The 27,809-nt window shown below is 37.3% G+C and overlaps 7 protein-coding genes and 1 long non-coding RNA gene across 11 annotated transcripts in view; 5 read left to right on the top strand and 3 right to left on the bottom strand.

The window, feature by feature from the left end:
• Positions 1 to 1,089: 1,089 nt before the first annotated feature.
• On the bottom strand, positions 1,090 to 4,655 carry LOC111478795 (internal alternative NAD(P)H-ubiquinone oxidoreductase A1, mitochondrial-like). Of its 2 annotated transcripts, none has more exons than XM_023123264.1 (8): positions 4,328 to 4,655; positions 2,905 to 3,752; positions 2,655 to 2,815; positions 2,516 to 2,581; positions 2,270 to 2,433; positions 1,706 to 1,820; positions 1,454 to 1,633; positions 1,090 to 1,362 (listed from the first exon to the last, which is right to left on the bottom strand). In XM_023123264.1, the coding sequence occupies exons 2-8, from the start codon at positions 3,704 to 3,706 to the stop codon at positions 1,207 to 1,209; spliced, it is 1,644 nt and encodes a 547-aa protein (XP_022979032.1). In that variant the 5' UTR covers positions 3,707 to 3,752; positions 4,328 to 4,655; the 3' UTR covers positions 1,090 to 1,206. The 2 variants fall into 2 exon arrangements, with proteins under 2 accessions (XP_022979032.1, XP_022979033.1); XM_023123265.1 differs by having other exon boundaries at positions 2,905 to 3,749.
• Positions 4,656 to 5,419: 764 nt separating this feature from the next.
• On the bottom strand, positions 5,420 to 9,313 carry LOC111478715 (endonuclease 4-like). Its single transcript, XM_023123136.1, has 9 exons — positions 9,012 to 9,313; positions 8,397 to 8,577; positions 7,549 to 7,659; positions 7,415 to 7,470; positions 6,939 to 7,022; positions 6,610 to 6,702; positions 6,418 to 6,485; positions 5,859 to 5,932; positions 5,420 to 5,689 (listed from the first exon to the last, which is right to left on the bottom strand). Exons 1-9 carry the CDS (start codon positions 9,123 to 9,125, stop codon positions 5,571 to 5,573), a joined length of 900 nt encoding a protein of 299 aa, XP_022978904.1. The 5' UTR covers positions 9,126 to 9,313; the 3' UTR covers positions 5,420 to 5,570.
• A 314-nt stretch (positions 9,314 to 9,627) lies between these two features.
• On the top strand, positions 9,628 to 11,883 carry LOC111477779 (quinone oxidoreductase PIG3). Its single transcript, XM_023121666.1, has 6 exons — positions 9,628 to 9,943; positions 10,347 to 10,526; positions 10,764 to 10,845; positions 10,917 to 11,024; positions 11,102 to 11,260; positions 11,570 to 11,883. The coding sequence occupies exons 1-6, from the start codon at positions 9,692 to 9,694 to the stop codon at positions 11,764 to 11,766; spliced, it is 978 nt and encodes a 325-aa protein (XP_022977434.1). The 5' UTR covers positions 9,628 to 9,691; the 3' UTR covers positions 11,767 to 11,883.
• LOC111477778 (pre-mRNA-splicing factor SYF1) lies at positions 11,870 to 16,366 on the bottom strand. The gene is made up of 5 exons (XM_023121665.1): positions 14,541 to 16,366; positions 14,037 to 14,221; positions 13,784 to 13,954; positions 12,613 to 13,065; positions 11,870 to 12,463 (listed from the first exon to the last, which is right to left on the bottom strand). The coding sequence occupies exons 1-5, from the start codon at positions 16,036 to 16,038 to the stop codon at positions 12,032 to 12,034; spliced, it is 2,739 nt and encodes a 912-aa protein (XP_022977433.1). The 5' UTR covers positions 16,039 to 16,366; the 3' UTR covers positions 11,870 to 12,031.
• A 363-nt stretch (positions 16,367 to 16,729) lies between these two features.
• On the top strand, positions 16,730 to 18,168 carry LOC111478075 (vacuolar protein sorting-associated protein 28 homolog 2). Of its 2 annotated transcripts, none has more exons than XM_023122164.1 (2): positions 16,730 to 16,842; positions 17,292 to 18,168. In XM_023122164.1, the coding sequence occupies exon 2, from the start codon at positions 17,399 to 17,401 to the stop codon at positions 18,026 to 18,028; it is 630 nt and encodes a 209-aa protein (XP_022977932.1). In that variant the 5' UTR covers positions 16,730 to 16,842; positions 17,292 to 17,398; the 3' UTR covers positions 18,029 to 18,168. The 2 variants fall into 2 exon arrangements, with proteins under 2 accessions (XP_022977932.1, XP_022977933.1); XM_023122165.1 differs by having other exon boundaries at positions 16,753 to 16,848.
• Positions 18,169 to 18,383: 215 nt separating this feature from the next.
• Positions 18,384 to 19,817, top strand: LOC111478076. Its single transcript, XR_002717399.1, has 3 exons — positions 18,384 to 18,564; positions 18,722 to 18,889; positions 19,085 to 19,817. It is a non-coding gene; the product is annotated as an uncharacterized LOC111478076 (long non-coding RNA).
• Positions 19,818 to 20,163: 346 nt separating this feature from the next.
• Positions 20,164 to 25,156, top strand: LOC111478387 (sphingosine kinase 1). Of its 2 annotated transcripts, XM_023122609.1 has the most exons (11): positions 20,164 to 20,722; positions 21,253 to 21,375; positions 21,479 to 21,579; positions 21,753 to 21,825; positions 22,067 to 22,153; positions 22,266 to 22,343; positions 22,523 to 22,593; positions 22,981 to 23,274; positions 24,006 to 24,128; positions 24,316 to 24,479; positions 24,876 to 25,156. In XM_023122609.1, exons 1-11 carry the CDS (start codon positions 20,395 to 20,397, stop codon positions 24,877 to 24,879), a joined length of 1,446 nt encoding a protein of 481 aa, XP_022978377.1. In that variant the 5' UTR covers positions 20,164 to 20,394; the 3' UTR covers positions 24,880 to 25,156. The 2 variants fall into 2 exon arrangements, with proteins under 2 accessions (XP_022978377.1, XP_022978376.1); XM_023122608.1 differs by lacking the exon at positions 24,876 to 25,156 and having other exon boundaries at positions 24,316 to 24,770.
• A 2,037-nt stretch (positions 25,157 to 27,193) lies between these two features.
• LOC111478103 (B3 domain-containing protein Os07g0563300) overlaps positions 27,194 to 27,809 on the top strand; it is a 9,176-nt gene continuing 8,560 nt past the window's right edge. Inside the window, 2 exon segments of the mRNA XM_023122203.1 lie at positions 27,194 to 27,298; positions 27,467 to 27,628. Of these exon segments, the coding sequence (XP_022977971.1) occupies positions 27,474 to 27,628 (155 nt within the window). The 5' untranslated portion in view covers positions 27,194 to 27,298; positions 27,467 to 27,473.

The raw sequence follows: 27,809 nt of genomic DNA, 5'->3' as shown, positions 1-27,809 counted from the left end.
AGAAAAATTATCAGAACATAGTAATTTAACAATAATAGGATTTTACAATTTTGAGAAAACCGAAATAATAATTATGAAGCAAATTTCCTTTAAAAAAGAAATACTTAAGCATGATCCACGTATTTTTATATCAATAAATGAATTATATAATATAATATAAAATGATTCAATAAATAAAATACATGAACCTCCGCCATTCCAATTGCGCAACCACAGTACCCGGCGGCGGTGCCTCATTTAGTAAATTAATAAAGAAATAAAACCGGCGGCTGGTATTGCCGGGAGAGGTGCCATGTGGTTCAGGTAAAGCGAACAAAATGCCAGCGTGTCCCCTTAGGTGTGGGTCAGGGGAGCCTCCACCTGCCAGATTCTTTATTTATTTATTGTTAGTGGAAGCCATTAAACACGTTTTTCTTTTAAAGTTTTGGTCAAAATGGATTCAAAAGCACAAAACCCCAAAAACTTTCTTAGTAAATCAATCAAATCATTCTTTTATGAACTACTACATGATTCTTCTTTATCCTGTTCTTACGGTCGAATCCCATTCTTTTCCTGAAAAACCCAAAACACCCTTGGCTTTTACAAAATGTCCCCCCTAAGCCAGTCTGATCCGGGTGGAGAGAATGGTAATTTCACACATATATAAAAATCCAAAACACAGCTGTTGTGCAAAAGCCAAGACTACCTACAAACAGATTTTAAAAAGAGGGTATTACAGAGTGCGTAGCAAGCAAGTTCATCCATCAGTAAAGGAAAATGCTTATCTACAAATAATTTTGGGTCTATAAATAAACCCATCTCATGGAGGCTTTTGAGTATCCAAAACTTCATCAACAAGAACAAACCATCTCTCTGTTTATAGAAGAAATTTGCAGTGATGGGTGAAGAGGGTAGGGTGATGAACAACGGCGGTCGGAGAGTTTCTGGGCGTCTGATCCCGAAGAGAGGGCAAGTGAAGATGGGGATCATGGTGGGGTTGGCTCAAACTCTCACCTCTATCTTTGTAAGTCAGAAAGACAACAGTAGCAACAACAATAACATTGTACATAACAGAAACATGTTGTAATTTTGAGGTCGAAGAGATTAAGGTTGTAAATTTGTAGTAGTGATATCAACATCAGTTTATTGCTTTTTCAACTTTTCTCCAAAACTGAAAGAATTCAAGAACATGAGTAAAAGAAAAGAAAACTCTAAATTTTGTTGGGTTTAACCAATCCGGGAGTTGTCTCTGCCGAAAACAAGAGTGGTACCCCAATTGACAGCCACATAAAACCTGTTTCTCCAGCTGATTACACGAGTCAGATATGCAGATCGCCATATGAACCAACTCAGGAAGCCTGCAAGTGATATGCCTCTTGCATCCTATTAATACCCAACAACACCCACAAATCAATTCATCATCCACAAACATTCTTGTTTAAATCAAGAAGAATCAAGCAAGAATGGTTTTAACCTTGGACTGGCGTAGATCGACAAGAGCCTTGTAACGCCCGACTGTTGCCATGCTTCCCAGATGCTTATACACAAAAGGGTCACCCAAAGGCATGTCCTTTGCACTCCAAGCCTTGCCTCCGTTCTGTTTTCCAATTCTGTCGAATAGTTCTACAAGATACTTTCCTTCCCTTTCTGCAACCTGTTTAACCCAGAAATTCCATTAACTTTGTGATGATGAGGTATAAATAAAACAAGTGTTTTTGCTGCATACCTGAGCTAGAGCAGGAAGAACTGGTTTTCCTGTTTGTTCAAGAAAACCAGCGCAATCCCCAACTGCAAAAACATCTTCCACTGATGGAACTCGCATCCATCCATCCACGCCAATCCTGTTGCATTTAACATTATAAAGCTTTTACTGAAAACTATTGTAGACAGTGGTATAAAGAAACGAACCAGCATAATCGCATAAGTCTACCCTTAGACAGGTCTACCCTTAGCAAATATTGTCTAGCACCTCACGGTTTTAAAACGCATCTCCAACTAATGTGGAATCTTACAATCCACCTCCTTGGAGGTCAGGTTTTTGCTGGTACACTGGGCGGCTTTAATACTATTTGTAACTACCTAAGACCATCACTAGCAAATATTGTCCGCTTTAGCTCGTTATGTATTGTCGTTAACCTCATGATTTTAAAACGTGTCTATTAAGAAGAGGTTTCCACCCCTTGTTAGGAATGTTTCGTTTTCCTCTCCAACCAACGTGGGATTACACAAAAGGTCTTAGAAGAGACGAGAAGACGGGGGCTTGTGGGATCTTCAGCTTATAGATAGATACCTTCCGCCAGGGGCCTTTGGAAGATCGAGTGATTTCACAAATTCAGAGGGACCAACGCCCGTAGACCATACCAAGAGCCCATATGGAACATCAGTGCCATCACTGAGAACTATCTTCGCAGGAAGAACTTCCTTTACAACACCCCGCATCAGGCGAACGCCAGACTGATGAACAAAACAAAAATTTTATTAAACAGACAGATTCTAAGCAGAAAACTTGTCGGAGAGCTGATGCTGACTGTACTACCTTGGTCAAGTGCTTTGTTGCATATGTTTGCAGCCCGAAGTCAAAAGAAGACAGAATCTCATTTGCCTGTTTGTGAAAAGAAGTGTCAAAGAAGTGTCAAAGCCTACAAATATTGTATCTTCTTAACAATGTTTTGTACCTCAATTAGTGTAACTTTAATGTCATCTTTAATATGAGCATAACGATCTCGAACATCCCTTATAATGAAGTCGCTCAATTCGCCGCTAAACTCGACGCCTGTTGGTCCGCCTCCGATCACCACGCAATGAAGAAGGCGTTTCTTTTCTTCGTCTGATATACCTGCAGGAAACAGTAGCATCTAAAGTTACTTTGCTGATTACTAAGAGTGACAGAATGGGACATCTGTTAACAAAGATGGGCGAGATAACCTGGTTTTTCAGAGAGCATTAGATTTAAAAGAAGCTTTTTCCTTATTTCTTGAGCATGGTTTACTTCACGGAGGAAAAAGGCGTGTTCTTTCACTCCCTTGATGCCAAAAGTCAAGGGCTCAGCTCCAACAGCAATCACAAGCTTATCATAAGCCACTCTAAATTGGTAAGGCTCATGGGGGAGTTCACCATGGTTAACAGTCTCACAGAACACCTCGTGTTTATTTGTATCAACGCCAGTGCAAGAAGCCAGATAAAAGTAAGAATTGGGATCCTTTGCCAATGCAGTTTGTATCATACTGATAGGCTCAGCCACAGAGCGAAATTCCAATGTTCCAACACAAGTTGAAGCCAAAAGAGGAGTAAATACCATGTGATTCCTCGGTGATATGCAAACAACATCATAAACGTTTGTATCAAGTCCCTTGAGGAAACGGCAAGAAGCCCAGCCAGTGCCAAGAACGACCACCCTTGGCTTTTCCCCTGGCTTGGTTGCTTCTAGTCCAGGCCAAAAAGATGGCTCATCACACTCTAAATCAGATTCCTCTACAACCCTTTCAGCAGAAGGAAATTGACGCTGTGGCGTTGTACTTATTCCCCTGCTCCAAAAAGTCATGGGGTTCACTCTTTGAATGTGAGGAAGGTTCAAGACATAGGCATTTGTAGTGGCAGGGTTGAATGATTGGATGAAGCTTTTATATGTTGATGCTCCTTGGGGATATGGATTCTTCTGGTGTGAATGCTTATTGAATGTGCTTCCCGATCTTCTCAGTCCATTCTTGGCAATCCTTGATAAAACCATCTTGACAACAAGATTTGGGAATTCCTTTTCTCGTTATACTAAGCTGCTACAATTGAAAAGAAATAAGAATGAGCAAATATCGTGAGAGAGCCTTAGTCTAGTTTATAGAAAGTAGATTTCATCACTACATGACAAGCAAACAAAAGACAACTTTGCTCAGCTCATCAAATGGTGGCAGATACAAAGGGCACTCTCCTAGATGTCTAAATAACCAATGAAAAAGACAACAAAAATTCCCATCATTCCAAGCTCCACGGCATTACAAGCATCGTCAGTAACAAGCTCCTAAAATTTCACTCTCTTTTTGGAAATAACACAGAAAGAAAAGGACAAGAATGTGACAAGCATTATGACAAACACATGCAGCCACTTCCATGGAATCAAGGACAACAGATCTACAAAAGAAGCCACTTAACACTTTATATTTATACACTTCCATAACAAAATCATTCTTTAAGGATACAGAAAAGAAGGGAAAAAACAACATGTAATTAGTAACCCAATAAAGAACAGGACAATGGTGAAAGAGTTATGAAGAACATAGAAAAAAAAAAAAGGGTAACTCTGTTAAATGCAAATAAAATAAACAGGAAAGCAAATGCAGGAAGAGCAGAAGATCACTTTTTTTTTTCCTTCTGATGGGAGCTAAGGGAGACGGCGAGCAAATCCGAGAAACGTGGAGAGCCCTTTAGGAAGAAACTGATTTGGGGTTTCTTTTATGCAAGGAAAGTATTAATAGCCATGTGTTATATTTGTTAAACGGCTGCAAAAAGACAGGGAGGGATAGCAACCCAAGAACCAAGATCAGAAAACTTGGGGTGCAAGAAAGTAATTCTGCTTTGTCTCCGAATATTCTGTCATTTATTACGTTATTATTTTATTGCAAAAGTTAGGAGTTTTGGGAATGGGGAGAGAAGTTTAAGGACTTTCCGGGAAAGTATCCGGAACAAAAAAGGCAGCAGCCACCACCTGCCACCTCCGGCTGCTTCTCTGACACTTTCTTCTCGACATAGTTCCCAAAATGTTGTTACTTTTCCCCCTTGTGTTCCATACATTTCTAAAAATGCATTTTTTCCCATGTAATCAAGTTATAAATTTGAAAGACATGAGTCACGAGGTAGTCTGAGATGGCTGTTGACCATGAGAATGTTTAAGTCGTGTTCTGTCACTGTAGAGCTGATTTATTGACATGTATTACATGAAGAATAAAGACCAACATGCCAAACGGGTTGTCATCTTTTCCACGTTTAATGATGTAAGAACTTCTGGAATGTGAATATGTCAGCTTCTTTTTTGTGAAATCTCACTTCAGTTGGAGAGGGTAACGAAACATTCTTTAGAAGGGTTGAAAAATTTTTCCCTAGTAGATGCACTTTAAAATTATGATGCTGATACTTAACGGACCAAAGCACATAATATGTGCTTAGGGTGGGTTTGGGCTGTCACATTCAAAAAAGCCATCTTTGCAATTACACTCCACTGTTTTAACTACGACTTCAGATGGACCAAGATTCTTGGTAAATAAACTGGTCTTTCCACATTCTAGAAAGCAGCCATAAAAGTGGTCTGCGTTGTCAGAGGATGTCACATCGGATGTTTGAGTTTGACACTTCGTTATCTCCTATGAATCCGTCACAAAACTGGGTTTCTAGGGTTTGTCTATTCTATGAACTTAGACAGCATTCTGGGCTTTGATCTTTAAGATGCAGAATAAAAGCAGTAAATCAGCAATCATATTATTCCTCAATATCATGTTCGTTTACACGACTGTCCTAGTTAATAGTATAATATACAAAGACACGAGAATGGAACACTAATCAATTCATGTTCTCAACCATTTTAATGACTTGTAGAAATGGATCCTTCAAATTTCAGCCACTTTTACTTCAGAAGCAAAGATACGGTTGAGGGTAGAAGCTAATCTTATGCCACTTTGTGCTAACCTTTTCTCAACGATTGGCAGCCGGCTGAGAAAATAACTGTCTGCAACAAACAATAGAACTTTTGCTTATTTGGGCAGCCAGCCACTGAACTCTAAATTCAATAGATACAAGAAGCTTAAGATCACAGAGCAAAAACTGGAAAAGAGTTGAACTGTTCCACCTACTTATAACCACAGCATTGGTAAGTTGATGTGATAAAGAAGCCATACCTTCTAGTGTGCTTCCTGGAGTGGCGTTCTTGTATGCATATTTACATGCCAAGCTAATACTTTCAGAAGCATACCTGAAAGATAAGAAGCACCGCAATAAATTTTGTTATGCCAAGAACTTTAGGGTAGGAACATGAAAGTTACTTTTCATCCTCTGAATATATTTCTCCCCTTCCAAACTAAAGAAAAGGATATCTTAAGTCTCACTGTCTCAGCAACATGTTATAATTTGCTGCTTGAAATCTTGGAGACATGAACTGAGAGATCCCAATCGGTTGGAGAGGAAAATGAAATATTCTTTATAAGAGTGTAGAAATCTCTCACTAGCAGACGCATTTTAAAAACCTTGAGGGAAAGCCCAACAAGAACAATATCTGCTTGCGGTGTGCTTGAGCCGTTACATGAACAAGACAATTCCTTCTCTATCACAAGCATCATCTCACAGTCGTATACTAATCAAAGATGTTTGTATGATAGCAGAGGAATCATTTGACTACATGGCTTCAAATTTTAGCATCTCATCATATATGGATAAGGGATAAGAATAATGAGAACTCACGGGTTAGGACAGGCTGTATGGTTCAGTGCGCAATTTCTCCAAGCTGAGACATCGTTATACCATTCACCCTTCAGAAATTTAAAAAGATGATGCCATAAGGAAAAAGAACAACAAGTACAATATAAGAAAAACAAGTTCTACTCCTGTCGTAAAAGGTATATAAGGACATAAAAGTAGAAAGAGGAGGCTTACCGAAATGTTGGTTTGGATGGCTTGAATCATTAGTGTAAGGTTTGAATGGTAGAATGTCTTCAAGGCAGACTCAATGATCATATTATCCCATACCTGAAGCAAAACTATTTCTTTTTTATGGACAAAACTATTTCAATACCAGATGAATAAAAACCACAACATTCTGCAGAATTTCATGGGACTCCGATCTTGAAGTTTTAACCATCATGACGAAACCTTTGAAGATAGTTTGTGTTTTTAGTCTAATGGTTACAGGTGCAGGAAGAATAGAGAGTAAAGGAGGGTACTTGTGATGTGGGAGGGGGTTGAAATCACCAATTGACACTTACATGATGGAGATTAGTCTTTCTACGGTACCAACGGACTGTTATTGAATTACCTCCTAGATCTCCAACAAAACCGACATGCAGGGGCTGCCATTGAAAAAGGAAAATCAGATGTAAAGAGACGAAATTGTGGATTAATCGACTCTTTTTCGAAAAATGCAGTAGGTACAAGAAACCAGAACCGCTGAAGAATTTCAAAAAGCATTATATTATAGAATTTTAGAGCTGTAAAAGAAAAAGGTGAGAGACTCCACTATTGGAGGCTATAATGTATCTATGTAATTAATACACGAAACTACTAATCAAACTTTAAGAAATCTTATTTGGAAAGGATGAGCAGCTTGAGAATAGCCCATTGAGTGAATTTCAACTATATTCAGAGCACTAAATTTTGCTTTTATATCAGTTTCATGAATCTAGCACTTCATATTTTCGATTTATCTATGTGCCTTAAAGTTCAGATCTGAGAAAGAGCAAACCTGATGGACATCTCCGATAAAATGGGACAAGAACATAAGAGCCTCTGTTAAGTTATCTGAAAATATCATGTAAATGTAAGTGACATTCGTTCGAAAAGTGTATACATACAACGTTAGTCATCTACGATGCTTACATCTAATTTCTGAAGTCATCTCTTTGTAAGCTGATTCGAGTTGCCTAGTATAGTTGTAAATTGCTGCAGTCACACATCTACCCTTGTGTTCATGAGTATCATGACAGTCTCCTATATTAAGCAGAGAATACTGTTAAACAAGCAGACATTGTCAAAATAGCACTTTCGAGTTTCAAGTATTGAAAATTAGTTATTAGAGTTAAATCTTCCAACTAAAAATGCCTCATTGAATGAACGGAATCAAAACTCAATTGAATTTAATGACCATTGTATATGACATATTCAGAATGACTGGTTTTCGTTAACTTCATAGTTGTCAACATTAGATGTTTCAAAGCTAGAAAGGCAACAGCAGGCTACTGCTCCTGAATTGAAAAACAAATTTGCTCTCAGTCAAAATTTTAGATTCTGATGCATACGAAAATTATAATTCAAGAAGACATCGATACTATAGTTGTAATAGTCCAAGCCCACCGCTAGCAGATACTGTTCGTTTTGGCCCATTACGTATCGCCGTCAGCCTCACGGTTTAAAAACGCATCTATTAAGAAGAGGTTTCCACACCCTTATAAGGAATGCTTCGTTCCCTTCTCCAACTGATGTGGCATCTCACAATAATACTATAAGGAATCAGCTAGGCAGTGATGACCTTAGCCATATAACACAACTTTAGAGGATGCATCGGTTATGTGATCATGAGCTATAAAATGTCTCAGTTTCAGTATTGATCTTGTGGTTCAACAACGAATTTGAGTCTTAAAGCTCGTGAACAACAAGCATGATATAAAACAGTTATATGGCATAATAGACCACAAGAGAAACTGAAAATACCATAAAGCTAAACTTACTCGAGTAATTATAATTACAAAAGAAATCAGGCGTGTCAACATAGTGTAAGGCGCTACTCCAGCGATAATGAGCCTTCCATCGAATTTCATCAGGCCAGGAGCATACAGCCGCAAGATCTCCCTCAGCAGAAGCTGGAAGCAATTCTTTGACCATGGATAGAGTATCTTCAGTGAAATATCCCTAAAACCAAAGGAAGTGACATCAGATTTTGTCTACAACAAAATTTTTACAGGATCCAACGGCTGCAATCTTAATCATAGGGTGATATAAGTTATAATAAGCTCCAAAACAACTCCCCACTAAAAGTTTCTAGCTTAATAAGGACCTGATATAGTGGATAAAAGAATTTACTTCAGTTTTTATGCAAAAAAAATCCAAATGGGTCAAAAAGTACTCTAATAGCCAACCAAATTTCACAAGAATCCTCTCTCCTTCACCATGTTTAATGTAATGAATCCTGGCCTACGCTATTATAACTGCGATAGCTACAGTTTCAAGAATCCGAAACCAAAATCCCATCAGCTATAATCCTTCCCTATAAACCTTTTGTAACATCGATAAGCTTGACAAAATTAAACGCAACAGATGCTTAAAAACAACTCGAAGATGCTTACCTCCGCTATCTTGCAAATTAGGTAGTGACCCTCTTTTCCCCAGCCGAGGATTCCAGGTACAAGTAGCAGGAATGCGAACGCTTTCGCGATCAAGCAAAGCTCAGATTGGCCCATTTCCGCAATTAGCACCAAAATACGTAATCAACACAGTGAAATCGGAACCCTACTCTTCCCAGTGATTGCAGCTCCGACTTCACCTACTTGACCGTCGGCTCTGAAGCTCGCCTGCAAAATTATACTCGTTCTTCGACGCTTGCCTCTCAGCCAATAAGAGGTTAAGAGCGTAAATCTAGAAAATGACAGTTAGTTAACAAGTGATTTTTCCAATTATTTAATGCCAAAATATATTTTTTATTAAAAAAAAAAAAAAAAAAAAAAAAAAAACAGGGTCTAAATTTTAGAAGTTAAAACTTTTAATTTTTATTAAACATATTATACAATTTAAAAAAAATAATAAAAATTACATCAGTTAAATTAATAAAAATATCGATACTTAAAAAATACATAAATATATATATATATATATATATATAATTTATGTTCATTTGTTTTTGTTAATTTAACTTTACAAATAAATAAATAAACAAATTGTAATTTAATTAATATAAAATAAATGAAATAGAATATGTTCTTCGAATTTATTCGGCGTGTGATTTGAGAACTCCACCAGCAGACAAACAATGAAGGCTATCGTGATTAGCGAGCCCGGCGAGGCGGAAGTTCTTCAATTGCAGGAGGTTGAGGACCCAATAATCAAGGACGATGAGGTTCTGATCAAGGTGGAAGCCACTGCCCTGAATCGGGCGGACACGTTACAGAGGAAAGGCCTCTATCCCCCGCCCAAGGGTGCGAGTCCGTTTCTGGGCCTCGAATGCTCTGGGATCGTCGAAGCCGTTGGGAAAAACGTCTCCCGCTGGAAGATCGGCAATCAGGTCATTTATGAATTTAATGGAAATTCATTTCTAGTTTATCTTGTTGCAGTGTTCTTGAATTATTCTGAGTTCAGTTTTTTTTTTCTCTTTCAAGTCTTAAGGGTAGGTTTTTGTGTTTTAATGGCGCGAGAGGAATTCATTTCTAGTTCATCTTGTTGCATGGGAATTGTTTTGAATTAGATAAGTCTGTTTCTTCTGTAAATGCCCAATATTGTGCCCTAGGTCACCTCTTGTTTCTTGTTCTTTGAAATGATAACATCAGAGAGTTTTATAATTCTCGTTTAAGGATTCAAAACGTTCTTTAGTGATCTTTTACGCGTAGGGAACAATTCCTCATATACTATATGCTTCAAGGAATTGAAATCATTAGCATCTGAACATTCAACATACTGCTGCATCACAGGTATGTGCTCTTCTTGCTGGAGGCGGATATGCCGAGAAAGTGGCTGTCCCAGCTGGGCAAGTACTTCCAATTCCACCTGGTGTTTCCTTGAAGGATGCTGCTAGTCTTCCGGAGGTGGCATGCACCGTTTGGTCGACTGTGTTTATGACAAGTCGATTATTGAGGGGAGAGACATTGTTGGTATGATTTTGGAAAACTTCATGTTGGTTTTAGATTTACTTCTTTGTTGGTATGATTTTGGAAAAATTCATGTTGGTTTTAGTTTACTTGGGTGAGATAGAAAAAGACTGAAAAGGAAAATCAAAGAAAGAAGAATGTCGCCATTGGGGATGTGTTGATAAACATGGATTCAGTTATAATCAGAATTGAATTCATTTATGTATTGCCATCATGAATGAAAGGGTATTCAAATTTCAGGTTCATGGAGGCTCAAGTGGAATTGGTACTTTTGCCATTCAGATAGCTAAATACCAAGGAGCAAGAGTATTTGTTACTGCAGGTACAGCGAATACGTTCTACTTTTATCGGTTCCTGAGTTTGTCCTGATGTTTTTGAATCTACTGTCGCCAGGTAGTGAAGAGAAATTAGCTGTTTGCAAAGACCTTGGAGCAGATGTATGCATCAATTACAAAACTGAAGATTTTGTTGCACGAGTGAAAGAAGAAACAGATGGAAAAGGTTTGTCTTTAAAGGTTCCATTTCCGAAATGCTTGTTCCTTCCTAAGATTGCAGCTCTGAACTTTATGCCTTGACAGGTGTGGATGTTATTCTCGATAGCATTGGAGCCCCATACTTTCAGCGCAACCTTGAAAGCTTAAACTTAGATGGAAGGCTTTTTATTATTGGAACCATGGGAGGAGCAGTAACGCAGCTAGATTTTCGCAGTTTGTTTGCGAAACGCCTCACCGTGCAGGGTAAGATCATTCTAAATGAGATTTGTTGATATAAATTACAGTCTGAGCGTATATTCAAAGAAGCTTTTGTTCATGCCCTCCAAATCAGATACTCATTCTACTGATTTGTAATTATAGGAGTTAAAGTGAGTTATATATATACAAAATGTTATAAAAATCAATATATGATCATATGCTTCAAATGCAAACTAAAGTGGAACATTATAAAAGAGATAAACCCGTTTTCGAAGCATTGGTCTTTTCTCGTATCCTCCATCTTTTCTGGAACATAATCTTTCAATGACGAAGCATCATGTATCATGTATGCAGCGGCTGGGTTGCGAAACCGATCTCTTGAGAACAAAGCAGTCATTGTTAGTGAAGTTGAGAAGATAGTTTGGCCAGCCATTGCAGCAGGCAAGGTGAAGCCTGTGATCTTCAAGTATCTTCCCTTGTCAGCAGCAGCAGAAGCCCACAAGCTGATGGAGAGTAGCAAACATATTGGGAAGATACTGCTTGCCCCATGATGGACATGGATTGTCAATGCACCTTGTTGTTTTTCCTTTAATTGCACTTTGTTGATACAACTCCAAGAGAAAACGATTAAATTAGGGAGGAATGAAATAAATCTCAGTTTGAAATAATCGATTACTTGTAATTTATAGCCTAAAAAGATGTTCTTTTCTACCATAAACCCCAAGAATGCAGGAAGGGTGGGTGTTTTTTTTGTTGATATTTCCTTCAAAAATTCATTAATTTTAACACAACTCTTAATTAAATTACAAAACACTACTAAGCTTTTTTTTGCCTTTTTATTCTCTCAAGCGCACCAAGATGGCTGTCATCATCCTTTTCTCTGTTGGTCTCATCGGTATCTTCCTTCTTTCGAGCAAGGCCTCCGAAAACTGCAGATGGGACTTCTTTCTGGGCAATTTCAACCTTCTCGTCTTCTTCCGTGTCACTTTCATCTGGCAATTCAATGTCTTCTTGATGAGCAGTGACCTTTGATACTCCATCAGCTTGTGATTCCTCCACTCCAGCACTCACAAAACCAACTTTACGGCTGTTATCTTTGGCCGAGTCTTCAATTGCCGGGGCCAACTGCCTCTCAAGAGCAGCCATTTCGTCTTCTGTAACCCCAGCCTGCTTCAATTTGTCTTTTGCCTCGTCAAGGTTCAGTGTCTGATCCTTTTGCATTAGATACTCCGGCAGTATAAAATGTGTCTGAAGAACAGAAAAGGGTACAAATGTGTAAGATTTAGTTATAATAACACCATACTCTTATAGCCCCCAGTCTTGAAATTCATGAAATTGAGGTACTATCAGTTGACCTTATTTCCAGTTAACATTAGAAGTGTTGAATAAGAAAATACCTGGCTATAGCTAGCAGAAACACTCCTTTTGATACGAAGCATCTCTCTAAAAGTATCTTCATTTCCATGTTGGACCTCAAACTCGTGCCATTTGTTCCAAAAGTTCAAATCTGATCTCGGGTCTGCAAACTGTGAAGCAAATACATATATTCCACGAGCACGATCAATTTCTCCCAAACTCTTCTCCAGCTCAGCATACTTCAAGCACATGGTCTTCACATCTTGATCAGGAAGACCAGATTCTATTGCTTGTTCATAGATTTCTCTAGTTTTAGGAACACCAAATATCTCGGCTGCACGGGCAATGTATATTTCATACATGCTCAATTTCTCATTATTTGGAACAGCTTTAGTTGCCTGATCATAGACCTTCATAGCTCGCTTTGCCAAACCATGGTCTTCCTCAAGCTTCGCATATTGAAGATACAAAGGCCTAACTGAATCAGCGGGTGCCTGAATGCGCATTCAAAATATAGAACCGTTAGCATCATCATATCTATTGTATATCATTCAACTGCGAAACAATGGCAAGGCCTTGAATCTACTAAATGAAAAAGAATGTTATAATGAAGCAAGAAATACTCAAAAAGTATTGCTCCAGAAGGAGATAAAGGCGAGGAAACACTGGATTTTAAGATCCTAAATGGTCTCCTTAAGAACACTACCAAACACAGATCCTACCTACCATTTTCATTTTTTCCAAAAACAGAAACAAAGAACTTTCATAATCTAAAATAGATCCAGACGCACAAGAACATATGACAGTCACTTGGAATGAAAAAAAGAATGCATATCTATTGCTAGAGGGGCAATTTACAAGTCTCCATCAATGAAAATTGTTTCCTTAAAAAAAAAAAAAAAAAATCAAGTCTCCATTATTTTTGCTTCAAATATGTTTAAACTACAGACACCAGTCTTTACAGAACTTTTACTACAACTTCATAAGCATCTTGGAACTCTTGTACTTTCTTCAAACCAAGCCAAAGTAGAAAAATTTCAAAGATCTCCAACTGTCATGGAACATTCAAAAGGCTTTTTTGTAATCTATTACTATTAGATAGTTTCAGGAAAATTGCATTCCAGCATAATTACAAGAACCCTTTTTTTCATAAGAACCATTCTATTGATTCAAAGAGATGCAAGAGATGGATAAGAGATTCATTATACATACCGTTTCAACCGCATGCTCAAATAGTTCTCTTGCTCGCTCCAATTTTGTCTTCCCATATCTTTTTACAAACTTGGATAGATATGTAACCCATATATCTTTAACATGAGGATATTTGAAAATCTTGACGCCTCTTTCATAAACCTTGAATGCATCTTCGAAGTACTTGTGTTCCTGACCATGTCAAAATTATGAGTTAACCCGTCCACAGAATAGAAAAGTTAAGGTAAACTGACATAAGCCAAATTTAGCATACCTCAAGAAGCAAAGCATAGTTGATTATTATTTGTGGGGTAGCAATTCTTAAGTCTAGTATTCGCTCATAAACTGCACGGGTAGACTCCAAGGTTCCAAGACTTTCTTCCAAATCCACATAAAAGGTCCAAAGTCTTAGGGACTTGTGGACCTTCATCTGGACCGGTTCATTACCATCAGCAGCCACTGCAATTATAACCATAAACCAATGTAACTATTACGGCTACTCCATATACCTTGAGCTCATATTAAATTCACAATGACAAATACAGGCATGTTAAAATGAGTATTATTTTGTTGAGAAACAAACAATTTAACTTATTGTTCAAAATATCCTACAAAATCACCTCTAATTTAATTCCTTGGTCTAAGCGACCAAAATACTTGTGACGCCAAGATGCATTAACACAAGAAAAACCTAGATTACCATTAACTGTAAATGAGAGAATCAGCAACATAATTAAACATGAGCAGAATTACTAATGTGAAAGCTTTTTGGAGTTACCTTTTCGTTTGACTTCAACAGACGGCTCTGCTGTAGCTCGACGCATGAGCTCGAGAGCTCCTTTAAAATTTTTATGCCTCAATTCCATTTCCGCCCATTCACACCAAATGCTAGCCAAGTTATCCACAGTCTTGTAGTTAACTTGTACAGCTTTGTCAAAAATAACTCTTGCATTTGGAAGATCTTTGTGGGTTTCATACAGCTTAGCAAAAGCAACCCACAGGGTATGAGGCTTACCTACTGCTTTCATGGGATCCACTGTTCTCACAGCCTCAGTATACGTCAATATCTGTCTTGTCGGATTGCCCTCAAATAATTTAATCCTCCGATGCCATTGTTCGACATTATGAGGATTTTGTCGTAGAAGAACACTATTAGCTAATTCTGGTCTTCTGTCCATTAGATGGTCTAACCTAGCTAGCCTTAAATCAATGTCATTATCATCGTACATCCAAAACCCTAGAAGTATCTTCTTCTCAAACTTAGAAACTGATAAATCAAGATCTAATCGGATGTCCTCTTCCTCCTCCTCCTCGAGACCATTTTCCTGTGCTTCATCTTCCTCATCACTCAAATCCATATTTTCCATTTTATGAGCTAGCATACTCTCCTCGAATTGAGAGTATGAATCAAATATCACACTAAAATCTCTTACCGTAACAACAGTAGTCATCCCCTCTTCAAATATATCTCTTGCCTTCTCGTGCAAATTCCTTCTGATGTAATATTCTGCAAGCGATGTCCATAAGCGCCCTACTTCATCAGTGTACTTCCTAATGCCGCCCCGTATTATAGCATCAACATTCAACCCTGAAACCTCAGTGGCATGTCTAGTGAGCAAATCACACAACTCTAACCACAGCCGATGCTTGGTCTTCCCCTTAATAGAATAAAATTGATCGTCATTCAACACCGAAGCCAAATTCTCAGCAGCTTCTTGCCACAGATTTGAATTAACCAAAAATTCAATCAAGTCTTCAATATGTGTTGGATCATATTTTAAATACCTTCGATAAACTCTAAGCGAGGTCTCAATTGGAATACCCTTTTGGCTAACAAAAACGAGGTATGGCTCCCAAATGCGATCATGTTGTGTCACTGGAAGGGCACAAAGGGCTCGGTCAAACGTCCGACGCGTTCGGGTCACTAATTTTTGATTCGTCAAAGTTTGTAGGTACATTATCCATATTCTAGGCATTTTATGCATGGTCACAAGCGCTCGTTCAAACGTGTTATTAAGAGTTTCGTACTGAGAATGAGTAATGGGAAGATTTCGTACCAGATCGAGGCGTTCTCGCAGATATGCATACCATAACTTATAGCTACCCGGGAGGGCTTTCAGAGCTCGCTCGTAAATAATGAACCGCTTCTTGAATGGTGATTCTGCTCGTGCTATGAGGTAGCGCCACCACAACTTCAAACTAAAAGGATTCCGAAGAAGCTCTTCCTCGTAGAGAAGGTCATCTTGCGACGGATATAAATCTTGGGAAATCGACATGGAAGAAACCTAACAACAGCCCTAATTCGGCTAATCTCCCACAACAAAACACTGTGAAAAATGCTTCCCGACTGAAATTGCACGAGGAAATCGGAAGATAAACAATTATCAGAAAGTTGCAGGCTCGGTTAAAGAGGCAGCGAAGCTCGATTGTGTACAATGAACTCAATAGCGCATAAATCACAGAAAAAGAGGGCAGTTTCTCTAATGGCTGCCTCTTCAACAGTAAGAATCCTCCATAACTGAACCCTAAACCCTTCAGGAGACGAAAAGGAGAAGTCGATAGGAACAGAAGAAGAAGGGCGCGGTAGATCGGCTATTTGTTGCAAATTTCTGGAAAGTTTAATCTGTGATAATTTATCAAGAGATAATTTAGTAATTATGCTGTAAAAAAATATATTTAAAAGTAAATGACAATTTTAACCCTAAGTCTTTGGGCCGAGATATTTTTGTCAAGCCCAATACGTTCCAGCCCACATATGGTTTTGGGCCTGTTCAATTAGAAAAGCCCAACTGTAACCAGGCCCTAAAGAGGTGAGACTGCATCAACTATACTGCGCCGCTCCACTGTAAGAGAAGATGAATCAGCGATTTAAATCACTTTTGAATTTATTTATTTTCCTTTTTTATTTTGGGTGTTTTGTTTTGCAACTGCCACACGCAGATGCCGTAAGCAGCAATAATAATATGTGCGAGCCCACACGCAATCTCTCCCCTCTCCCCCCTCTCTCTCTTTCTCTCTCCAGATTTCTTATTCATCTCCTCCTCCGTCTCTCCCATTCACAAATCGCCTCTATTTCTCTTGTAAGGGTTAATATCTCCCTTTCTTCTTAGACTGTTCTTCTTGTCTGTTTCCTTTTGATTCTCGCTCAGTTCAGTTGATTCGTTGTCTTACTTTTTTTTTCCCCCCTGTTCTTGTTACTGATTGTTCTGTTTGGCTGCCGAGAAATCGAAGGAAAATCATGAATTACAAGTCTTTGTTTGTTGTTTGCCTCTTGTTCTACGAAAATCTTTGTCTTCTTTTTTTCTAGATCCGGTTTCTATTGATGATTTTACTGTATTTCTTTGCGATTTCAGGGTTTATTGTGTTTTTCAATTTGATTTGGCTCCAATCAAGAACCTATGTTTTGTTTTTCCTTCCTCGCGTCTCTAGATTGAACTGATTGTGGTTGTATTTTGTGGTTTTTGAGTGTTGATTTGTGGAATTGAACCTTTCTGGATTTATGTTTACTTTATCTCTGTGTTTTCTTCAGTGAAGGAAGGTTTTTCTCTTTGCGCGTGTCCCGTTCTCTTCTCCAATCCTTCACGTAATATAGAATCGCTAATTTCTCTTCACCATTCGCACTCGAAGATTGCTTCAATGGAGGTCAAGCTTTGGAACGACAAGCGCGAGAGAGAAATGTACGACAATTTTGCAGAGCTCTACGCCATTATTAAGGCCACTGAAAAGCTTGAAAAGGCTTACGTCCGTGACATTATCTCCTCCTCCGATTATGAGACTGAATGCTTCAAACTCATTGCACATTTCAAAACCCTGGCCTCGACGCTCAAAGACACAGTCCCGAGTATTGAACGATTTGCAGACACATACAAAATGGACTGTCCAGCGGCGATTAATCGTCTTGTGATCTCTGGGGTGCCTGCGACGGTGGAGCACAGGGCATCCGCCGCTGCCTCCTCCACTACCTCCGCCGCCATTGTGGCGGAGTGTGTGCAGAACTTTATTACAGCTATGGATTCATTGAAACTGAATATGGTAGCTGTGGATCAAGTGCACCCCCTGCTCTCGGATCTCTTTGCTTCACTGAACAAATTGACCATTCTGCCGCCGGATTTTGAAGGGAAAACGAAGATGAAGGAGTGGCTTGGACGACTTTCGAAAATGGGTGCGGCGGATGAGTTAACTGAGCAGCAGGCTCGGCAGCTTCACTTTGATCTTGAATCTTCTTATAATTCATTCATGGCCGCTTTGCCTACTGCTGGTACTTGAATGTTAATGGCAATCTTGTGTGTGTGTGTGTAAATAAAGGCTTATTGATTTTGTCGTACTGCATAAATTCACTATCTTCATGAATGGAATGTGCTCCTTTTTTTTCCTTTCAATATCGATTTCTGTTGAAGAGATGAATCCCTCTTTTATTTATTTATTCTTATATTCGTGCCCTTGAATTTCCATTGCTGGTTTACATGGATTGGAAGAATTGTACTTGTAAGTTATGATTGTTGTGAGAAAAATTTGTGCTTTGGAACTAGAGGAAAATGGGAACTGCACTGCAATGCACCATGATGGGTTAGGCTTGGGTTAATGCCTGGACCCATGATCTTGTGAGTATTGATAGGTATGTTCTTCTATTAGTCTCTTTCTTTCAAACTCCTCGTGGGTTTGAAGAGAGTGCTATGAATTATGCTTGTGATATTCTGGTTGTTGTAAGAAAATATTTTGCTTTTGAAGCAGAGGAAAGTGGAAAATGCTGCCATGCTGCGCCAAGAGCTATATCTGCATCTGATCCACAAATCCTTTTTTAGGTACTTTTGGGGTTATGTGGGGTTGGATTTTGTGACTTTTTGGCTTTCAGTTCCAAAACTCGTGGGTTTTTACATTGTTACAGATCTTTATTCAGTAACTTATTACCTCATTGGCTGGCTCATTTCCCCAAACTATTTGTCCATTTTCTTCTCGCAGTAGTTTGTACTCAATGCTGAGTTTTCTTGTGTGTTTGAACCATATCTTGCTAGTATAAAGCATGTCAATCCAAATCATGGCAAGCATCTAGTGCCAAATCTTCGACTTAGCGACTGCGGCGGGATTTGATTGCCTGGATCTCCCACCTTTCCAGTACCCAAGTAAGTTGTAAGTTGTAAGTTGTGATTTCTAATGCCTATGGCTATACTTTTTCTTTTTTTCTCGAACTTTTTGTAATCTCGAGGTCTAATGGACAAGTAATTCTAGTTTGAAAAGAACATTGAATCTAAAATTGATATAATTAAGCGTTTTCCTGATGCCTAATTTGATTGAATTGACCTGTAAATTTGTTGTTAATTGTAGGTTCATGCGTGAAGAGTTTGGTCCACATGGACCAAGAAGAGTTTGGTCCATCAACCTACTTGATTGTTGGGCAGTGTATTTGGACATTTTCTTTCCCATCTTCGAGACATAGACTATGTGTGAGATTCCACGTTAGTTGGAGAGGAGAACGACATAAACTATATGTGTGAGATTCCACGTTAAAATCCTTACAAAGGTGTAAAATTTTTTCCCTATCAAATGCATTTTAAAAATCTTGTAGGAAGAAAAGCTTAAAAAAAACAATATTTGCTAGTAGTGGATTTCGAGCTATAATATATATATTAAAACTATATTCGATGAGGTCACCCTGATTTTATCTTTGAGATTGGATAGGGATACCCATTAATTGAAGCAGGTGGGGCCACAGAGGATGTGAGAATGTGAGAAATACCTATCCATCCCTACGCAGGAAGGCGGCAGTTCCATTGCACTGAGCTGCCCATGTCCAATAATGTTTGTGAAGGATAATGGCACGTGAAGATTGGAGCCTAGAAAGAAGAACATCTCCAACTTTTTGGTATCAATTCATTCCAAGCGTGCAACTTTTCTGGATACGGATGGACCTATCTATCGTGTTGTGCTCATCTATTTTTTTTGCTTCAATCCAAATCCAAACTTTTATATCTATTTAGTTTCTGAATTTTCGATCTTGTATTTATTAAAAAGAATGGTAAGTTCGATTGTTTGTAGTTCTGTAAGTTTATTAACTAAATAAACGCAAATTTAAGATTACAAGACTAAAATATAATCTAATATTGAACTTGAAAAAATTACAATAAAATATAATCTAATTTTGAACTTGGAAAGAGCTCGTGAACATAACTATATGTTGTTCATCCAAATTTAATAATTAATTTAAGAATCTAAATATTTTTGTAAAAATACAGGAAAATAAAATCTGGTTTTATTGGATAATTTAGAAATGTGTATTGATTTTTTTTTTTTTTCTCCCTAAAATGTGTTTAAAGGTCGAAACCCATTTTTATGTATGCAGTTATTTATATCATCACAGAAGAAGAAGTGTTTTGCACGGATTCAAAAAATAATATAAAAAATCGTAAAATCGTGTTGGAAAATTGAACCAACCGGGGGTTTGCTTAGTTAACCGTCGTCCAGCCTACGGTCTTTCTCAGTTCCGAGCCGGGCCAGCCCACCTCTGCTGTCTAAACGCCCATGTTTCTTTTACTCTGATTGGGTCTTTCCGCCGGCCACCATCCACACAACATAGAGCACATACGTATAAGAGATCGATATCCAGACGATTTTTCCTAATCGATTCTGTTCTGAAGATGGATCAATCCGGAGATTCAAAGCCCATCCTCAACCACCGTGTTCTCCTCCCCGATGGAAGCGTCACGCCGATGATTCTCACAGCTGACGGTTGTCTTCGGTGGTTGGAGGAAGGTCAACGGAGTTTGTCTGTTGATAAGGAGGTTCTTGGATTCTCCACGGATGGTCCGAATATTAGGATCAAAGCTCTCGTGGAGGACCTTGGTGGATTGCTGTGCTTTGGGAGCAGTGGAGGTTTGGTGAGGAAGGAGTTTGTGTTTCAACCACTTTCTGAGGAGTCGCGGGCGCTTTGGTGTCTGAAGCTCCGTGAATGCGTTGATTTGCTTGGTAATATTATCATCCGGAATCCTGCCTGGTTTTGATATTGACTTTGGTAGTTTTTGGTAGTTTAGGAAATGCATGGAAAGAAGGGATTATCTGTTTCTGCCTGTTGGTTGCTTTGATGATTTAATGTTTTGGTTTCTCTCCTCCAATCTCTCAAGAGCTTAATGAAACTCATAATCTAATTCTTCGTTCTTAATACTATTCATTCGGCTTAATTTCGAAACGGAAAGAAAAGGAAACTCTTCTTATTACGATGATTCTCTTTGCAAATTCCTGTCGCCATATGTTAGTTTCGGTATAGGGATGAATATACGATGCATATGGTAAGGTGCGTTAGATTTTTGGCTGATTAAGAGTCCGAGAATCCTCCGTGATCTCTAAATTCGGAGGCATTAATTGTATGCATTGTTTTGGTTTTTGATTTCTCGTAAGCAAAGCAAGGGAACGCCATTGCTTTTAGTGCTTCAAGCTCGTTCTGCCTAGTATTCTTTTCCCATTGTTTTCTGGAATAGTGACATCTATGTTCCCCCCAGGTCGTCCAAAGAGGCTGTTTGTTTTCGTTAACCCATTCGGTGGGAGAAGAGCTGGTTATAAAATCTATCTAGATGACGTGAAGCCTATTCTTGACGATGCCGAAATCGTTGTCACACTGCAAGGTGGGATTACTTCCCAGAGTTCTGTAATAATTTCACTTTGAGTTCGACTTTAGCATTTAATAGGGGTTTTTATTAATTTCATTTCATCTGATTTTAACTTTAGAGACTAAATATCAGCGGCATGCGGAGGAGGTTGCTTATTCGTTGGATCTTACCGAATACGATGGTATTGTTTGTGTTAGTGGTGATGGAATCTTGGTAGAGGTTTGTCGTCCTCCCCTTCTTGCTTCTTAAATTTATGGTCTTTCTACATTCTAGGTGCTTTAGCCTTCTCATTGTCACATTTGTTTTTTCTTCTGTTCTTGTTTCCATAGATGACTTCATCTTTATTTTCCCCCATGTTTCTTCATTCTGACAAGCTTCACATTGTTTAGTAGGTAATAAACGGACTGCTGAGGAGAGATGATTGGGTTGATGCAATAAAGACACCTCTAGGAGTAGTGCCTGCAGGTGCCATACTCTTAGCTCTGTTGTGCGTGTGAATTGTAATGCCTATACCGAATCATTTCTGGTGAAAGAATTTGAGTGTCGTGTCTTATTGTACTCAATCTCATTATATTTCCTCCTCAACTAACGAAAAAATATTCCCTCTCTGTTACTATTTATTGGGGTTCCTTGCGCTGATAGCTAACATACTAATGATGGGACACGAGAATTCTATTAGTATTTATTGGGGTTTATAAATGCATAGGCACTGGAAATGGAATGGCGAAATCACTTCTTCATTCAATCGGTGACCCTTGTACAGCATGCAATGCTACTCTTGCCATCATTCGGGGTATGCATAGTTCTGTCAATTATTTTCCCTATCATTTTCCCCCATCTCTAATTTTTATCTTCTTTTACTATATGTTTGAAGCATTTTTCCTGCAAATTTTAATTTCTTGCAGGCCATAAATGTTCATTGGATGTTGCCACCATTTCGCAAGGAGAGGTTAAACATTTTTCAGTGTTGATGCTTGCTTGGGGTAAGTCTAATATAAAATCTCTCTCTTTAATTCGATCTGTAGTTGAGATTAATTTTTCTATTTCTCATGGAAAATGTAAAATTCTCTTTTTGCCGATGCTGTTGTTTCTGGTTTTTGCTTTTGATTGTTATATGAAATAACTTTAGTTTGCCCACTCATCAACGATTGCTTCATTTCAGGATTGATAGCAGATATTGACATTGAGTCGGAAAAATATAGGTGGATGGGAAGTGCTCGGTTAGATTTTTATGTATGTATGACTAAATCATAGAAGATATGTTTGATACACAATTTATTTTGATTTGTTCTTCTGATGCTCTTTACGTCACAACATGTTTGTAAACTCAGTAAGAATAGTTATGAACAACAGAACAAACAAACTAAAAAGTGAATGACATGTAGTATCTCTAAGAATAAAAGGTCAATTGGCTGTGAGCATATTATAATTTTAAATCTTCATGTATTTTTAGTTTTTTTTAATTTCTGGTGAGTTTATGTCTACGATGCAGAAATCTCTGGTTTAGAATTAATCAGTAACCCGTTGCATTGTGTGATTTTCAAATTCATCTGAGGTTCCCTCATATCATTGCAAAAGTGAATAATTGGTGTCACAATGCTAAGTATTTCTTGTGTTTAGGCTCTTCAACGAATTATAAGTTTGAGGCACTACAAAGGTGGTGTTTCTTTTGTACCTGCACCTGGATTTGAAGATTATGGAGAGCCGACGAGGTACGATTATGAAACTGCTAGCGTAGTAGATGTTGACAAAAGTGATGGTGAGACCGATAATATTCGGCGGCATGGGTACGAAGGACCTAATATCAACTTGAAGGATTTGAATTGGAGAAAATTTGACGGACCTTTTATTTCAGTCTGGCTTCACAATGTACCTTGGGGAGCTGAAAACACCATGGCAGCACCAGATGCTAAGGTTAGTTTGTTTTGTGAAGTTGTTTGAATATTAATCGGAAATTCTCCTTGATATTGCAATATAGTTGCAATAATGTTGTTTTCCTACAATGAACATATGGGTGTCAATTTCCATACATGACCTTTGCATAGGAGACACCATTTTGGATGTCTAGTTTGAAATTTATCATTTAGGCTCTCGTTAAAGATAACAATTCCAAATTATGACTTCGATTTTCTTTGGCAACTTCTATTTCCGCCTGAAACTGCCAAGGGGAAAGCTAGCAAATTAAATCATCTCCTCTGGGTTGCCACAAGACTGAGTGATTTCTTCATATCCTGATTCCCCAGATGTGAATCTTGCATCCGTTCATTATTTTGAACGGTTCTAGCATTTATGAATGTTGACAGATTTACTGTTAGTGATGTTTCAACACCTGAGTAACTGTGTGCAGAAAAGTATTAATATTATATTGTTTATATAATATTTATATCTTGTTGCTTATTTTTTATGTTTCATGAATGATTTTTTTACATATAATGGAAATGTCGATTTACCCCTTATATCATTGTCAAAGTCATGTATGGAAACTTGTTGAGCATTTAATATCATGGGTTTAATTGCCAAGTTACCTGTTGTTTGCCACTGCAAAGTTCTCTAACTTGGGTACTTGAGAATGCTACAATTTACCACTTTATCTTATGTGTGTTTAATGATGACGTATAATACCATTATTGTCTGTTGATATGCAGATGTCAGATGGTTTCTTGGACTTGATTATTATCAGAGACTGCCCAAAATTATCCTTGCTAGCGTTGATGACTGAGTTGAATAATGGAAGGCATGTCAAGTCACCATTTGTTACATATATCAAGGTTCATATTTCAGTTTTATGTTGACGTTTTCTATCTTCTATCAATCATCTCTTGCTAAGCTGTGATTTGTGACAGAAACCTTGAATGTTTCCTCTTGCATTGCATTGCGAAATTATTTTATCAGATTCTTATTTTGGTCTTTCAGTTTTTTCTCGAGATTTTCTTCATATTGAGCAACTAATTGTAGGTCAAAGCATTTATTTTGACACCTGGCACACGGGTGGAGGAGCCTAACAGAGAAGGAATTATAGACGCAGATGGAGAGGTCTTAGCTTTGGGGAGGGAAACTATCACGAGTGGTCAGAAAACTCTTATGAATTATGATAAACTTCAAATCAGCATGCATCAAGGGTTAGCTACTCTATTTTCCCCTTGTAGGGATTGATCAAATCAGATTATCTTGATCCAATTTTATTGCTGATTTGGAAGAGGAAACAACCCTGATTTTTCCCCCTCAACTGTAAAGAAATAATATATAGCAATTTAAGAGGTGGCAAAATTGGGTGCATAACTGTCGTCTTGGAAAATTTTCAGTTCATAATTGTTCTTGATTTCTCTTACATTGATTAAGTGTTTCTGTTACAGACTAAGGACATAATAATACAAACACAAATATTAATACCAAATTAAAGGTATTCATGACCTTGTTTAGATGTTAGGTGCAGGTTCCAGTTCACAAAAGTGAAGTACACGAGAATCCAAATTGGTAAATGGAAGTTTGCTTTCTAATCCTTTTTTACTGTACAGTTGATGTGAAACGAGTAGGTGAACCCGGCAGTTTGTGTAGTACAAAAGTGATTGGAATCAATGAAATTAGGCATTTATTAAGACTCTCTCGCCATAGGAGCAGGCGCTTTTGTAGATATCAAGATAAGTAGAGGCGTAATACACCAGCTATGGTCAGTTATTTGAGTTCTCTACAGGTAAATTTTATTGAATTATGATGGTATTGGCCTTGTTTCAGTTTCACTACTGTTTATAGACATGAGAACATGAATTTCAATCTGGTGGAACAAAAAATCTTTAAGTACTTCACTCTCTGATTACTCTGAACGAATTATTATTATTGTTGTATGGCCCTATTTTCTATTTTTGCAGCTTGATGAGCAGCACCAAAAACCAATCAAGTACTGTACTGTGATATAAATGCAGGTTGGCCTTTTCGGGTACCATCTAAGTCAATGAGCTTGATGACAACACTCATTTTGCATACTGTTTGATGCCCCACTCCCTACCCTTTTTCTTCTAACTTTGATTTGTGATGCTTATGAATTGAAGTGGGGCCTCCAACTCCGGTGGATTCATCCTTATCAGATAAGGCTTTCACAAGGTTAGTTTTTTTACCATACATGTTGCATTCATAATTCATTTGCTGCCGAATTTAAATTCATATAAGAAGTATATGTCAATTACTGTTGATTTGTTCGGTATGTTTTACTTTTCCCTTAACGTTTTTAAATTTCATTTTTGCCTTCCTTCTCTAAATTTGTTTCGTAAAATATATTAATTAACAATCTTTGTTATGATGGTAAGAATTTAAAATTTTTAAAACATAGAGGACAAAATTGGAAGCAACGGCAGGTTTTCTTAGATTTTTTTAAGAAATTAAAAAATATTAACTAAACTTTTTAAAATTTAAGAATATTTTTTAACTACTATTAAAAACTTAAAGAATTTTCATCCAAAATTAATATGAGATTTTTTTAAAGTCATTTTTACAAAATTTAAAATAGTTATTATCGAAAGGGTATTTTAGATAAATTATCAAATTTATGGATATTTTTATCGGTTTGGGCTTAAATTAAACCAAACCTATTTTTCTGTTATAACGTAGTTACTAGCTTCATTCTCGTGCAAACGTTTTCAAGCATTTGTCTACATCAATTTGAAACGCCGTTATGTGGTGGGTCCTACCTACTTTGTAATTTTATCACTCTTCCCATAAATATTTTGTTACTGTGACCTTCTCCCTGAACCCTAAAATAACTTATATAATTTAAATTAATACGAGTTAATTTTAAATAGAGAAAGTCATAAACCATTAACTTTAGCCTTAAATTAATTTGTAGTTTTAAAAGTAAACTTTATACTAAAATCCCAAGATACACTATTGATTTTGAAAAAAAAAAAAAGTCTCATTTTATCACTTTATAAATGTCACAAAATAAATATACAATATTTATACATGTAAATGTACATTTTTTTTAGAATAAAAGTGCACAATTACTAAATAATGCATTAAATTAGCACGTGGGTTATTTTAGAGAGATACAAAAGAAAATATAATTAATTTTTTAAACAATGAGAATATATAAAGTAACGGTTTGCCAAAAATAAAATTTATGGAAACAATTTATTTTCTATAATAAACTTGGCAGAAGGTTTTATTCTCAACCAACTGTAACCTAAAACAGCTCTCTTGCCAGCAAAGTCATTCAATTATTAATTTTAGTTTGTCTTAAAAAAAAAAAAAATATATATATATATATATATAATATATAAATATATTTTTCAAACCCGCGCGTGTTCGAATAGTCTGGCGGGCCATGCATTCTTTATTATTCACTCTAAACCAAAAAAAGAATATATATATATATATACCTTTCTACATGCGCCACGTGGCAATTAAAAATATCTTTAATTACATGTTTTGGCCTGCTTTCATAAATTAAATGTTGGAATACATAATTTTTATAATTTGTTTTTAAATTCAATTCGTGTTTTGAAAATTAAGAAAAATAGTTTTTTAATTAAAAAAAAAAATACCAAACATTTTTCGAAGGTATATTAAATTTCCAGTTTGTTTAATATGTTTTGTAAGACTTTAAAAAGTAATTTGATATTATTATATATAATTTTAAATTTTACGTCCAAATCAATTTTAATAATGTTTTAATAATTTAGCAAATAAATTAGGTTTAGCATATTATTTGAATATAATATAGTTTAGAATTATAATAATTAGTAATAATAGAAAGAAAGAAAAAGGACACGACTCGACGTGATTTTGAAGCCTCGTGGACTGATTGTATTGTACTGACTAAAATAATAATATATTTTTATTTTTTATTTTTGGGTTCGTTTAAATACGTCGCTGTCTTCTCTCCTTCCCTCTTCTGGTTTCATAGGCATCTTGTTTTGCTCGTCGTCCCATGATAATTGCAGATCAGGTCGCAACCACCATTTCCAACTCTTCTCCCTTTCTTTCTCCTCTTCTTCTCTCCTTGCACGCCTCTCTCTCTCTCTCTCTCTCTCTCTCTCTCTATATATATATATATATATATATATTGCTTCTCTTTCTAGGGTTTGAGCTTTTCGACTTCTTCTTCCTACTGCAGGGCTCTGATGTCGTCGGCCGTTACTACTGCTTCTTCTTCCTCCTCTCCTATTTCCTCTAGACCATGCCATAATTCCGACTGTAAGGAACTCAGGCCTGAGCGCTCCAGAAAAGGATGGCGTCTTCGCACTGGCGACTTTGCCGAGCTCTGTGATCGATGCGCGTAAGTTAATCTTGCTACTTTCAATCACTGTCTCTCTCTCCTTTTCACTTGGTTTGGTCATCTTATGAGTTTGATATTTATATGGCGGCCTTGGACTTTTTTTTACTTGGTTTAGTGCAGGTCAGTGGAAGGGGAGTATTTTTGTCCCCTCCGCTTTATTCGCCGTTTTTTTTTTTTTTTT

The sequence above is a fragment of the Cucurbita maxima genome, unplaced genomic scaffold (assembly GCF_002738345.1).
Source record: "Cucurbita maxima cultivar Rimu unplaced genomic scaffold, Cmax_1.0 Cma_Scf00004, whole genome shotgun sequence".
NCBI classification, from domain to species: domain Eukaryota; kingdom Viridiplantae; phylum Streptophyta; class Magnoliopsida; order Cucurbitales; family Cucurbitaceae; genus Cucurbita; species Cucurbita maxima.
Note: the sequence above shows the minus strand (reverse complement) of the source record. Positions and strands in the feature narration are given on the sequence as shown.